The following is a 14,173-nucleotide window of genomic DNA, read 5'->3' on the forward strand; positions in this document are numbered from 1 at the left end:
GTTCCCGGTCTAAATCGGTTAATAAAGCACTGAGCATCCATTTACCTGTCGGCTTTCTGGGCAGTGTGACACGCTGTCAGCTGTGGGGAGTTGAACTATGTTTGACATGAAATGTCAGAGGAAGGAGGGTTTGGAGAGAGATGAAAGGACCAGGTTAGTGGGTGGGTGGAATGAATGGGGAAACATGGCAGACAAAAAAAGAGAAAGGAAGAGATATTCACATACTGTTTGTTTTTATTTGACAACATAACAACATTGAGTTGGGAGAGAGTAATGGGTCGTCCCCACTAAGAATGATAACTACTGTATAAGATAACTATGAAAAATAATTATGTGAGTGTCCACTCTGATGAACGATAACATTCTATCCACAAGTTTCCTATGAAATTATGGGCATCGCTTCCTGTAGGCGTAGGAATGTGAATTGAATGACTGACAACAGGAAGTGATGCCCATAATTCCCTCAATGCCCCATGGGACACTGGAAACTCGTGGATAAAGCTGTTGAACGCTGTGAATTGCTGTAATGTTTTCACAATGAATTTATAGGACCTTGTAATTCTTGTTTCAGAGAAGTAACTCCGAAACCACCTGCACTGCATGCACTGATGATGTGCTTCCTTGTACGTTATACAAAGCCCGCAGAAACGCCTATAAAAACTGAAATGACTGAGGAACCAGAACTAAATTACTTTTACTCTTATACACCCATAAAAGATGTAACAAAGAGCCGAGTGGAGGGGGAAGCCAGAAGTGTGAGAGCAGAGAAGTGTGGCCTTCCCTAAAATTGCATTTTAGGGAAGAAAAAAGAAACGGCCAACCTAAAAGTACTCGGTACTTTACAGCCTTCCTAGAAATGTACTCGAGTGAAAGTGAAATATTTGTCTTGGAAATGAACTCGAGTAAGAGCAATAAGTATACAAAAAAATCTAATACTCAAGTAAAGTACAGATCCTCAGAATCTGTACTTAAGTACAGTACTCAAGTACATTTACTCCGTTACTGTCCACCACTGCAAATGTGACGTATCACATCAGGACAGGGCATTAGAAAGGTAAAAGACAGGGAAGCTGTTATGTATAATCAGTGGTGTAAAGTAACTAAGTACATTTACTCAAGTACTGTACTTAAGTACAATTTTGAGGTACTTTTACTTTACTGGAGTATTTACAATTGTCTGTACTTTTACTTCTACTCCACTACATCTCGGAGGCAAATATTGTACTTTTACTAGTTACTTTGCAGATATAAATGTATTGCGTTATAAAACGTCCATTAACCATTTTAGCCATATTTTATACCTAGGCTATTTGAAAATTAGCCGATCTACAAGTTCACAACGCGTCGCATCCGAGCTTGTAGATCTGCTATTTTCAAACATTTTAGTAATTTTACTTTTGGTACTTTAAGTACATTTTGATACCAATACTTTTGTAATTTTACTCAAGTAAATTTGTAATTCCGGACTTTTACTTGTAACAGAGTATTTCTACGTTGCAGTATTGATACGTTTACTTAAGTAAAACATTTGAGTACTTTTTCCCACCACTGTGTGTAATGGATGTGTGAGGTGGTCATCGCTCCCACGTGTCCATCTCAAGGTCAGAGTTAATAGCCTGTCAAGTCAACCAGAGGAGATATTAGTATGTTAATCCTGCGGGGAGGACTCTTGAATGCTGACTTATTATGATAATACATGTCAAAGTTCACCGACCACATCACGCTGTGGTGACCATTAGCCCAGATTTAGACGTGTCAGCACTGTTCCAAACGGTTCATCTTGTGGGTGGAGCCACTGTGCACCGCAATGAGCACGTAAGGAGAAATAACTTTAATGGCGTTGACGGAGCATTTTTAACCATTTAAACCCTATACAATGAGTTTATATTCTAATATTTCACATCAAACTATTAATTTGGTGATACTTTTATTTGCGGCGAAAAAAAACGACCTCATTTTGAAAATAAATCACGCTGCTTTATCTCCACGTAATATTCGCATGACACAAGCAGCAGTTAAAATTAATGCAAATTAATAAAAATAACATGTGTGTACGAACACATTGTGCGGGGCCATTTAATTAAAACCAATAGCTGAGTGGCTAGGGCGCGTACCAAATACCGCTCTAATGCCTGACTTGGTTCCCTCATGGTTCCATTCCCAGCCGGCCAGACCATTTGCTGCATGTCACTCCGCTACTGTTTATCTGTATTTCCTGTCTCTCTCCACTGTACCTGTCACATAAAGCAATGGTTCTTAAAGTTACATTACATTACATTACATTACATTACATTACAGTCATTTAGCAGACGCTTTTATCCAAAGCGACTTACAATAAAATGGGGACCAGGGACCCCCAGGGGTCCTTGAGGGGGTCCCCCCCAGCTCGATTATTGATAGGTTCTGTAACTCCAAGAGTGTACAAAATTGAACGAAATGGACCCCTGCAGGTCTATAACTAAGAGTGTAGAAATGGAACCAAATGGACCCGGGGTCCATGGCCTAATGCTGGGGAAAACGGAGGGTCCTTGAAATTAAAAACTTTGAGAACCACTGAAATAAAGGTTCAGAAAGCCCCTCCCTCCCCCCCCCAAACCCCCCGGGTGCTGATCTAGCTCAACGAACAGTTCAGCGTTAACCCATTCAATCCGGGAACGCATACTGTGTCATCTTATATTTCTAGCTATAATGATTACTTTGGGCTATTCAAAAAATAAATAAAAATATACATGTTTTACTTTTTTTTAAAAACTAAAATCTTTGCTTCTGGGGGATTCTACAAATGTCTTCTAAATCCTAACAGTTTTTCTTTTGTAAAAACTGTTGCTATTATATCGGTGGTTCTCAAACTCTTTTCATGTCAAGGACCACCTAAAATTATATATATTTGTCCATGGACCCCCCCCCCCCCCATCTCAAAATATTTTGTTCCAGGGACCCCCAGAAGCAAAGATTTGAGTTAAAAATGTATATATTATATTCCAAAAATTGCACACATTTTAACGATTTTATTTCCTCAAAAATAGCAGATCTACAAGCTATGAGCTTGCCTTGTAGATCTGCTATTTTTAAATGGCCAAAGACATGTAAAGTGACACAGACGCGTTCCCGGATTTGAATTGGTTAGCCGCCTCACTCATGATAAGCAGTCTTGTCTTGTTACTATACCAAGCATACCTACTCACCAGCCCAGGTCTGAGCATGATTACTATTTAGATAATGTGGCAAGAAATTGTTACCTTGTTACCTATTTCACTACATATGAAAATTACAGAAGATTATATACACGTTTGACTTTCCCCCCCCCAAAAAAAAAGTTTTTTTTAAAGCAAGCAGTTTTCACAATGTTACAACTGATACTTACTTAAAAAAATATGTGTTTTGGGAACCATTTAAATGGTTCATTTTGGAATCTAGCGTCACAATCTTTTAAGTCCTCCTGATAAGTGCATAGGAACAAATGGAAGGTTCCCAAACTACAAATACCGCCTACCTGGAATTCCAGACAGTAAAAGCAAAATCCTCTTTAAGTATATGAAAGGATTGGAGATGCTATTTGACTAGGTGCCAGCGGTAATTAACCCGTTCAATCCAGGGAACGCATCTCTGTCATTTTAGATTTATTTGGCTATTCAAAAATAGCAGACAAGCTTGTAGATCTGCTATTTTTTGAAAAATCTAGTAAATGTGTGCAAATCTTTGAATATATATATATTTTTTAAGCGAAAATTTTAACTCAAATCTTTGCTCCTGGAGGTCCCTGGAACAAAATATTTTGAGATGGGGGTCCGCGACCAAATACATATCATTTTGGGGGTCCTTGACATGAAAAAAATATTTTACAAAATATTATGTTTTAAGGACCACCAGAAGCAAAGATTTGAGTCAAAAATGTTCCCTTTAGCTTGTATATCTGCTATTTTTGAATAGCCAAAGGAATCTAATATGACAGAGATGCTTTCCCGGTCTTAATGGATTAAAAGACGGGCTAATGACCTGGGCCTTTAGCCTCCTCTGGAAAGGATACAGATAAGCGGCTTGCAGAGTGGATATTGGTGTGGGGCTTTGCTGTTCTCTAAAGGATAATTGGCTATAGTTTCTACAGTGGTGTAAACAGAGCTGCTAAACTAATGCTTAAACTTTAATCACTTATTATACTTCACCGTGCAATGAATAATGAAAAGCTCACAGCATGTCACGATGCAACGTGTTGTGAGCTTGTAGATCTTCTATCTTCGGTAGGGCCTATTTTTGAAAATGTTTTGAAATGTTTTATAATTGTTCTATAATTATATATTTTTTTATAATAATAATATTTATTATTATTGTTAGAATTGTTTTATTCCGCGGGGGAATTTTTTTTTTTTTAATTTTCAGCTTTACCCAGCTGAGTGCTGCCCACAGAGAAGCAGTTAGGGGTTAAGTGTGTTGCTCAGGGACACCTCGGCACATTGCCAGGGCTGGGAATTGAACCTAGGATGCCCAAAATTGGTACAGCAGGGTAAAAGTGGGTTGCCGGTATAACCACCAAGTCCTATTTCATACTTTTTTTTCTCCATTCAATTTTTAAAAAATAGCTAAAATAGCCGGTCTACAGGCTCATGTTGTGAGCTTGTAGACCGGCTATTTTCGCTATTAATCTTCGCCTATAATGATATGAAAGTGGTTTAATCTCCTGACTGACAGCCGTCTGTTCCTCAACAATGTCTTTACTGTCCGTAACCCTCTGCTGCCTTCGCATGACACCCATCACAGGCTGTTGTACATTCTAATGTGCTGTTTGTCAACTTGCCTTGGCTTAATAAGGGGTTAAAATGTTGAATGGTTTCACACTTTCTATTTTTAGAGCCTTGAAACTCAGTCAGAGCTGTGGGATCAGAGTGCCAGACTGAAGGGCAGTGATGGCTGGAACAAGCCAAGACACCAAAAGCTTTAATTTCACACCAAAGTGACAACAATAGTATCTGTTGACATAAAAACTAAAGTCCCATTTGCTCTCATTTCTTTTTTTTATAATTCTCACCTGAATGCTCCCCATTCTCTTTCCTCATCTCATTCTCTGCATGTAAAAACTATGGATGCACAATATACAAATCTTGGCCAATATCCAATAACTAAATCCATGGTCAAGTCCATCGATACCTTGCTTGCAATACCTTGCAATAGAAGTTTCCAGACTGGAGGTACAACAGGTGTAAGATAAAGCCTACTGGAAACTTTCTAGTAGACTTTATCTTAAATTCATAAATTTAAAAAGCAATAACAAAAATAACATGTCTACAATCTCATAAGAGTATCTACAAGCTATTTTCACTATGAATACGTGCGCTTTCAGATTTTGACTTGCCCATTGGTGCCCCTTGGGCACAAAAAGCTTGAAAACCACAGGCCTGCACAGTAAGATCCTAAGTGTTACTGTCCATGTACAGTACTGCTCTGATGTTCTTGTATCTTAAATGATTCCTACATTCGGTTGTGAGGCGAATAATTATGAGTTCAACTCCGAGGTGTTTGGAGAGAGAGAGAACTGCTTCTTATTAGCGTTTGAGTTGGAAATATTCACAGATTGAACTTCCATGATCAATGGCTCATAAGCGAAATGAAACATACATTTCCATTTAGTAATTGCAGACGAGCTACACCTGCACAACACTGCGCAGTGTGCACTCGTCTGTGCATGACAACAATGTTATTTCTCCAGCTCGGTTAGTTTTGATGAAAAGTAGGTTGTAGCTCGTAGGAAAGATGTTTTGTTTGTGTTTTGTATGGGTGCATCAATGGGAGACCGCATGTCAAGCATTTCAATGTATCTGTCATGTTCTGTGCAAGGAAGTAAAAAAAATATTGCATTTGATCCTCGCATCTCCCTAACTCTGTTATATTTAAAGGGCAACGTTGTTTTTTTTGCAACAAGGGTTCTTTTATTAGTTTGTAATGTTAATAATCAGGATGGAATGTGAAAAATCCGACAGATCTGTCTTGATCACATGACTATAGAGATAATGTGTACCGATTTGCGTGATTGTTGGACGAAATCTGTAGGAGTAATATAAAAAAAACCTGTTTAGCAAAAATCGGCCTCCTGGTGGCGCTATAACAGACAGATGTGAAACATTTGGGGTAGAGGTTCTGCCCTGGCCTCTGTGCCTTCGGCCTCGCGGAGACAAAAATAGCCGGCTTATTGTGTAAATTGTTTTATACATTTTTACCAATTATCCGAATCTCCTGTTGCATGCTACATATGTTTGAAAGGCCAACACTAGGCAACGTTCCTGATGTTTAAATGAGAAAGGGGCTATACATACTGTACATACATACATACATACATACATACATACATACATACATACATACATACATACATACATACATACATACATATAAATACTCATTATGCATAATGGCCCATTTCACAATATTATTATTATTGGATTATAATCAGTAATGCAGTGTGTTCATCACTTTAATGTTGCTGCTGGTAAAGGTGGTACTGACTTTAATTACTAAGTACCTCAGAATACAGTACTTTATTAACTTTCCACCACTGGTTGTGGGGGTGAAGACAATTTCTGTGAACCATTAGTCATTAGTTCACCGAGAAAAAAAAGCTTGTCTTCCTCCCACCAACCAAAATGCCATGTCTTCTTCATTAATTCTTTTCTTTCTTACTTTTTTAGACAGAATTTTATATGAGAACAATATCTGCTCTCGATCTAAAAGGTTGCAATGCTGAATCATACCATTCCTCTCTCCCTTATGGTCCCTGAGGGTCAGTCAGTGGCATTCACACACAACACTGTGACTGCGGTCGCCCGAAGCCGCTCGTTTACCTCTTCTCCACTTTGCGATTACCCACAATCCATCAGCGGGGGGGGGGGGGGGGGGGGGGGGGGGGTTCACGGTCTCAGTGAGTCTTGAGTCACCAGCGGCTCTCTCTCAACACTCCATCACCTGGTAAACAGTGTGGATGGCTGTGGCTCTCTGTACAGTATGCAAGTAAAGCACTTGCTTCAGGCCAATTATGACATAATTGACATTATTTCATGTCAATTATATGTATTTGGCCGTGGACCCCCCATCTCAAAATATGTTGTTCCAGGGACCCCCAGAAGCAAAGATTTGAGTTAGAAATGTTCACTTTAAAAAATAGATTTATATTCAAAGATTTGCACAACATTTTCAAGATTTTTCTAAAAATAGCAGATCTATCTTAAAATGACACACAAATGCGTTCCCGGTCTTAATGGATTAAGTAGCCGGATTTGCAGTATACTTTGTCGTAAGACGGCGTCGCGCGTCCAAAAACAGCCAATTTACAAGCTCGGAGCCCGTCGGGTTTCGGCGCGAGACACTGCCGTTGGTGCGCGCGACACCAACTGAGTATAAGTTGAGAACAGACAGACCTCGAGGGGTGCTTTGATTGAGATTCATAGGAGAGGAACTGCAGCTTAGCTCAGTGTGGCAGCTTTCTTTCTTTCTTTCTTTCTTTCTTTCTTTCTTTCTTTCTTTCTTTCTTTCTTTCTTTCTTCGCATTTCCCCCATTTGTTTTTAATCCAATGAGGGTACCTGGCTCCATCCAGTATATGGGATGGGGGGGTTACATGAATTAAATGCCCTGGGGGTCCCACGATCACCGCTGAGAGCCGACCTGTGAAAAGATATATTCTGAATTAATTCTGATTTAATCCTCTTTCGGATCGTTCCTCAGCGTCCTGAAGGCCAGAGACCAACTACAGTTGACATTATTGACAACATTTGTCATGGAGAATGGACGCCCTCAGGAAGATGGCTGATCCATCAGCATAGGAGCTGACCTTCATTAAGCCATTCAATCCGGGAACGCTTCTCTGTCATTTTAGATATCTTTGGCTGAGAGTGCCGCGCTATGAGCTTGTATATCTGCTATTCTTTTTTTCATCGTGAAGATTTGTGCAAATATTTGAATATACATATATTTTTAAAGGGAATTTTTTTTACTCAAATCTTTGCTTCTGGGGGTCCCTATTACAACATATTTTGAGATGGGGGTCCGTGGCCAAATACATATAATTATGGGGGTCCTTGACATGAAAAAGTTTGAGAAGCACTGATATAGAAACATACGTTTTTCCGCGCTATGGACTTGTATATCTGTTTTTTTTAATAGTCAAAGAAATCAAAAAATCACACCCTGTGTGAAGTGGGCGGTGTCTTGCTAGCTAATCACAATACTGAATGGAGTCGATCAATCATATACAAAGTAAAAATAAATACATTTATTGAAACACTCTTTATGATGGACAAACCCATAACTTGAAAAAAACCAATTTATGGTTTTTTTCAAGTTATGGTTGCTTATATAGGACTATGCACATGTGTCATGTAACACTGGCCAATCACAGTCCTGAATAGATTGTGATTGGCCAATCACAGCGCAGGATAATTCTACAAATTTCCTGGGCCCGGATCACAGCGCAGGAAAATGTACATTTTTCCAAATCTCACTTATAGGGGCGGTTTCACCGCCCAAAAATGACATGGATTCTTTCCCTGTCTAAATGGGTTAAAAGAGTATTGAGAGAGAGACAGAGAGAGAGATGGGGGGGGGGCAGAGAGAGAGCGAGAGAGAGAGAGAGAGAGAGAGATAAGAAACTGCAGTAGTTACTTTGAGAGGGTAATAACTGTCTGGTGCTGTCCTCATGTGCTCCTTTAACTGTACTTTTGGCGGCTGGAGTTGTCTCCCACACTCAGTGAGTGAATAAAAGTCGTAAATGACTCTGCTGTTTGCATAGGGAGTTACAGCCAGTAACCTTTTTTTGTGAGCGTGTAACTGTATTGTATAGTAATTGTAAACTTGTAGAGTAGTGTAATAATACCTCTATGTTTTCTGAATTCTCAAGGAGGTCTGTTATAGAGTACAGAAGTCCTGAGGTCACTCGTTCATCCCCTGGTTCGTAAAGTCATCTCTCTATGGAGAATACCATTGTGTCATCATAGAATCGGAAGTAACATTAGCGTTTTACCACCGTCAGTTGATGCTTCATATCCATAAGAGTCAAATCGCTGGGGTCATTTGTTTATTTTTGGAACACAGTTCTTATTTGACGCGATATCAAACACGTCTATGGGAATTCAGAACGGGGGGGAAAAAACGCGACCCAGGTAGGATGTGTACCGTAAATTACGTCAGACTTCGGTGCTCTATTGGATTTAGTTGTTCTACAACTAGTTCTACAACTTAAAGGGGGACTTAGACAATATTTAACTTAAATCCTGTTGTTCTTTTGTCATTTTATGTAGGCTGAGGAATTAGAAAGTGCAGATAGAGCGAGCTCTTGGCACACACACAACACACTGGTGTTATGGTGTCTGATTTTCCCATGTTCTCCTTACAATAGAATGAGAGAATTTGAATCAATTCACTGCCTCAAATTCATAGTTAGATTAATCAGAAAACGTTCTTGTTTGGCTCAGTTTAAAACAGCTCCATGCACATCTAAAAGGCTGTGTCCTGTATTGGGCAGGGCAAACAACAGGGCCTTCTATTTCAGCCTGCTAACTTTCCAGTAATAGAAGAGAATTTCCATGCTGTAATTTCCATAAGCTTGGAATCCCCCCACCAATGATGTCATTGGTGGGCACATTTCCATACTGTCCACAGCCCACCTCTGAGATACTGAGAGTGAGTAGACCTCTTATAATGAGCATTAGTGAGGACCAATTCTACGAACATGAGGTCGAAAATAGGTTCCTTAAATTTAATCCAACTCAGAGGGTTTACAACTGAAACAAATGAAAATGGTTTCCATTTGGTTTCATTTGCACACTTTTGGGGTTACAAACTGATACATTAACATATATACTATATACTGTAAAAAATCACACCCAGTGTGAAGTGGGCGGTGTCTTGCTAGCTAATCACAATACTGAATGGAGTCAACCAATCATGTACAAAAAATAAATACATTTTATTGAGATTGAGACAATGTGAGATAATGTGTGATTCACTTAAAAAAAACATAAATGAGTTTTTTTAAAGTGCATAGTCCTATTTATAGGGCTATGCACATGTGTCATGTTTCACTAGCCAATCACAGTCCTGAATAGACTGTGATTGGCCAATCACGGTGCAGGGTTAGGGGGGTACACTGGTGGCCAATCACAGCGCAGGATTGGGGGGTGCAAATATCCAAACCTCACATATAGGGGCGGTTTCACCGCCCAAAAACAGGTAGAAGCTTGATATGATATGTCTATAGATAAGTCAACAAGACTTAAACCATTCAATACGGGAACGCATCTGTGTCATCTTAGATTTGAGCTATAACCATTATTTTATACTTTCTTTTTCAAAAATAGCAGATATACAAGCTCATAGGACCTTGTAGATCTGCTATTTTTGAAAAATCTTGAACATTTGTGCAAATCTTTTTTTTTTTTTTTTTTAATTTTTACTCAAATCTTTGCTTCTGGACGTCCCTGGAACAAAACATTTGACAAATGTTCACTTTAAAAAATATATATTCAAAGAAGGGGAGGGGAGGGGAGAATCTTATCTGGGCAGTGGAGGAGCCAGGACCCTCTGCATGGAGATGGATGTTTGTGGACACAGCTGGCCTGGAAGACGATGTTCCCAGCGTCCGTGTGGGTGCATGGATGCCGGGTGCTCAAGCCAGAAAAGAAGAAAGATCAGTTGTTAGAAATGGCAAGGATGGCACAGCAGCATAGGATTATGTTATGGGGCTGGTGTAGTGGGTGGTGCTTTTTTATTTTCGTCGTGCATAGATGAGTGACATTTGGGCGAAAGCCGGGGTGGTGGGTGGTGGGTGGTGCGTTTTCCGTTTCCATTGCAGCAGTACTAGTAGAGGGTTGTAATGGCCATGCCAGGGTAGCATGTCGCCTGTGTGGAGCTGGGCATTGTTTATGCCCTACCGATATAACGGATTTGAACCGGGGTCTCTGGCATAAGGGCCAACTGAGTCGTCTACTGAGTTAAGATGGAACTCCTTTCTCAATAGAAGAGAAGGGAGACCACCTCCAACCACTGCCGTTGTGTTAGTTATATTGTATGACCATACAATACAAAATAATGGTTTATTCACACAAAAAATAATTTCAGCTCTGAATAGGCCGATGATATGCAGTGGTGGAAAGTAACTAAGAACATTTACTTAAGTACTATACTTAAGTACAATTTTGAGGTATTTCTAGTTGAGTATTTCCAATTTCCAATCCTTTTACTTCTACTCCAACTATCTCAAGAGGCAAATATTGTACTTTTACTTCACTACATTTATCTGAAAACTTTAGTTACTAGTTTGTAGATGTGGATTATTATTACAAAACACTTCACTTCAGCCCTATATACATTTTGGTCATTTGAAAATAGCCGATCTGCAAGCTGACAATGTGTCGCGATGCGACACATTGTGAGCTTGTAGATCTGCTATTTTCAAAAGATTTTAATACATTTGAAAATGTGTGAAATGGGACATTCTGCTGCATAATGAGTACTTTCTACTTTTGGTACTTCAAGTACATTTTGATACCAACACTTTTGTACTTTTACTAGTAAAGTAATTTTTGAATTCCGGACTTTTACTTGTAACAGAGTATTTCTACATTGCAGTATTGACTTTTACTTTTACATTTGAGTACTATTTCCGCCACTGCTAATATGTATAATCAGTAGACCCCTAAGGCGTCTCTAAGGAACACACCACTTGTGCATGCAGCGTCTGAACTGTGCGTTGCTGTTTATGCGTGGTCAGACAGACAGACAGACACCCACAGAGCATGTTGCCGTGCAGAAAGGTGCAGAAAAGTCCCAGGTTGTGCTCTGCTGTGCAGAGAGCAGCTGGCTGTGGAATCAGCAGGAGTGCTGCAGAACTCTTGTTGGCAACACCGTCCTGCAATGGACTAAGATGGAATGCCTGATGCTTGTCAACCTATAGTGTTACTTCCAGAACACATTTCTTAATAGAAGAGCAGGGAGACCACTTCCAGCCACTGCAGTTGTGTTATATTGTATAAACATACAGTACAATAAAAAATATTGTTTTGGCTTGGGCCGCTGGCGTAGCGGTCCAGGCACCTAGGCTCAATGTAGCCTGACGGCGCGTCGCGGGTTCGAGTCCCGATCCCGACGACCTTTGCTGCATGTCACTTTACTTTTTTTGCCTTCAGCGTTTTAAAATGTTTTTTTCCCTTTTGTTTCTTATTCAAGGTGGGAAGGAGAACAAGATGCCAATCCTCATCTCTAAGATCTTTAAGGGCCTGGCAGCGGACCAGACCGAGGCCCTGTATGTTGGAGACGCCATCTTGTCTGTCAACGGCTACGACCTACGGGAGGCCACACACGACGAGGCTGTGCAGGCCCTCAAGAAAACTGGCAAGGAGGTCATTCTCGAAGGTACAAAATAACCCCTAACCCTCTGGTTTGTCAATGATGCTCTCTATATACTGATTATGTCTAAACTATGATGACTAAGCATATTATCCACAGTTCACAGACATTTTATTTTAAGAAGATAAAATGAAAAACAAGGAAATAATTGACACTTGCCCATAATTCTAGTCAGTGTATCTAAATATTACAGCTACTGTATACACAACAATAACAACTGAAAGACTGATCATTTCAAATGCATACATAAACAGTGTATACACATACTCATGCACACACGATCAGAACATACATAAAAACAGAATATGTGAGAAGCATAATAAAGGTAGCAGTAGTAGCAGCCTTCTGTCAGAAAATAGCATTTTGAAACCCCAAATCTTTCTCATTATGTGGGCATATTTCTCCTTTAGGGTACATGTTATGGGGGGAGACAGAGGATCAATGCATTTTGCATCAGAGCTTTGATCAGACTTCCAGAGTAGAGCCCTAAGTGCAGGAAGAAACCCAGGCGTCTAACATTTTGAAGTGTGTGTGTGTGTGTGCACACATACCGTCCACGCAGTGTCTGATCTGTGTGCTACTGTTCGTGCGTGGTCAGACAGACAGACAGACAGACAGACAGACAGACAGACAGACAGACAGACACCCACGGATGAGAGCATGTTTTTGTCCAGAAACGTGCAGAGAACCCCCAGGGTGTGCTCTGCTCTGCAGACAGAGGCTGCCAGTGGAGTCGGCAGGAAGGTTGCAAGAACTGATTTTGTCGACAAGCAACAACATCGCACAATGGAGTTTTGACTATACATTAACGTTAGCCAGGTTCACCCTCACTCCCTTACGGTGTCTTTCCTTCTGTGTCTGTTTTGTTTTGTTTTGTTTTGTTTTGTTTTATTTTATTTTATTTTATTTTATTTTATTTTATTTTATTTTATTTTATTTTATTTTATTTTATTTTATTTTATTTTATTTTATTTTATTTTATTTTATTTTATTTTATTTTATTTTATTTTATTTTATTTTATTTTATTTTATTTTATTTTATTTTATTTTATTTTATTTTATACCAAACGTGCATGACCCTCAATAAAACGCACCGAAGGAGCATGACAAAACCCCCCAAAAGAATCAACACACTGTTTGAGCAAACTCTTTTCCCATGCTTTACATGCCAACTGTCTGCTTCCCACGCTTCCCGCACGTGAGAGAACGTGAACGTGTGAATGGTAGTTAGGATATGTGTGTGTGATCGCTTGTGTGCGTACGTGCGACGACGCATCGCAACACGTTGTTAGCTTATAGGCTATTTTCACTAGTTCTGGTCCAGCGAGACGTACAATTTCTCTTTTGGGTCTGGAGCGTTTTGGAACCACTGCTCTTGCCCAGTGGTTCTCAAACCTTTTCATGTCAAGGACCCCCAAAATGATATGTATTTGGCATACGCGGACCCCCATCTCAAATATTTTGTTCCAGGGACCCCCCCAGAAGCAAATATTTTGAGTTACAGATGATCGGTTTAAAAAATATATTTTCAAAGTTTGCACACATTTTCAAGATTTTTCAAAAATAGCAGATCTACAAGCTCATAGCGCAGCACTTGGCGCCGCGCTATGAGCTTGTATATCTGCTATTTTTGAATAGCCAAAGTAAAGGTTAAAGTGGTTTAAAATTATTGTGATGCTATATTAACACATTTTGCTGGGGGACCCCCTGGAACGCCCCCCCCCCCCCCCCACGGACCCCACTTTGAGAACCACTGCTCTCTAGCCTACCGTCTCTTCCCAGCGGGTC

The 14,173-nt window shown here is 39.9% G+C and overlaps 2 protein-coding genes across 2 annotated transcripts in view; one reads left to right on the forward strand and one right to left on the reverse strand.

Moving 5' to 3' along the window:
• The window catches only part of LOC308081897 (TOX high mobility group box family member 2-like), a gene marked incomplete at its 3' end in the record, with an annotated part of 399,667 nt that overhangs the window by 131,978 nt on the left and 253,516 nt on the right, over positions 1-14,173 (reverse strand). The gene's annotated exons all lie outside the window — the stretch shown is intronic.
• The window catches only part of snta1 (syntrophin, alpha 1), a 74,358-nt gene that overhangs the window by 13,115 nt on the left and 47,070 nt on the right, over positions 1-14,173 (forward strand). Inside the window, exon 2 of the mRNA XM_080424200.1 lies at positions 12,206-12,391. Within this exon, the coding sequence (XP_080280326.1) occupies positions 12,206-12,391 (186 nt within the window). The remainder of the gene's footprint in view (positions 1-12,205; positions 12,392-14,173) is intronic.

This window comes from Gymnoscopelus braueri (genome assembly GCF_963280865.1).
Source record: "Gymnoscopelus braueri genome assembly, chromosome: 3".
Taxonomy (NCBI): Eukaryota; Metazoa; Chordata; class Actinopteri; order Myctophiformes; family Myctophidae; genus Gymnoscopelus; species Gymnoscopelus braueri.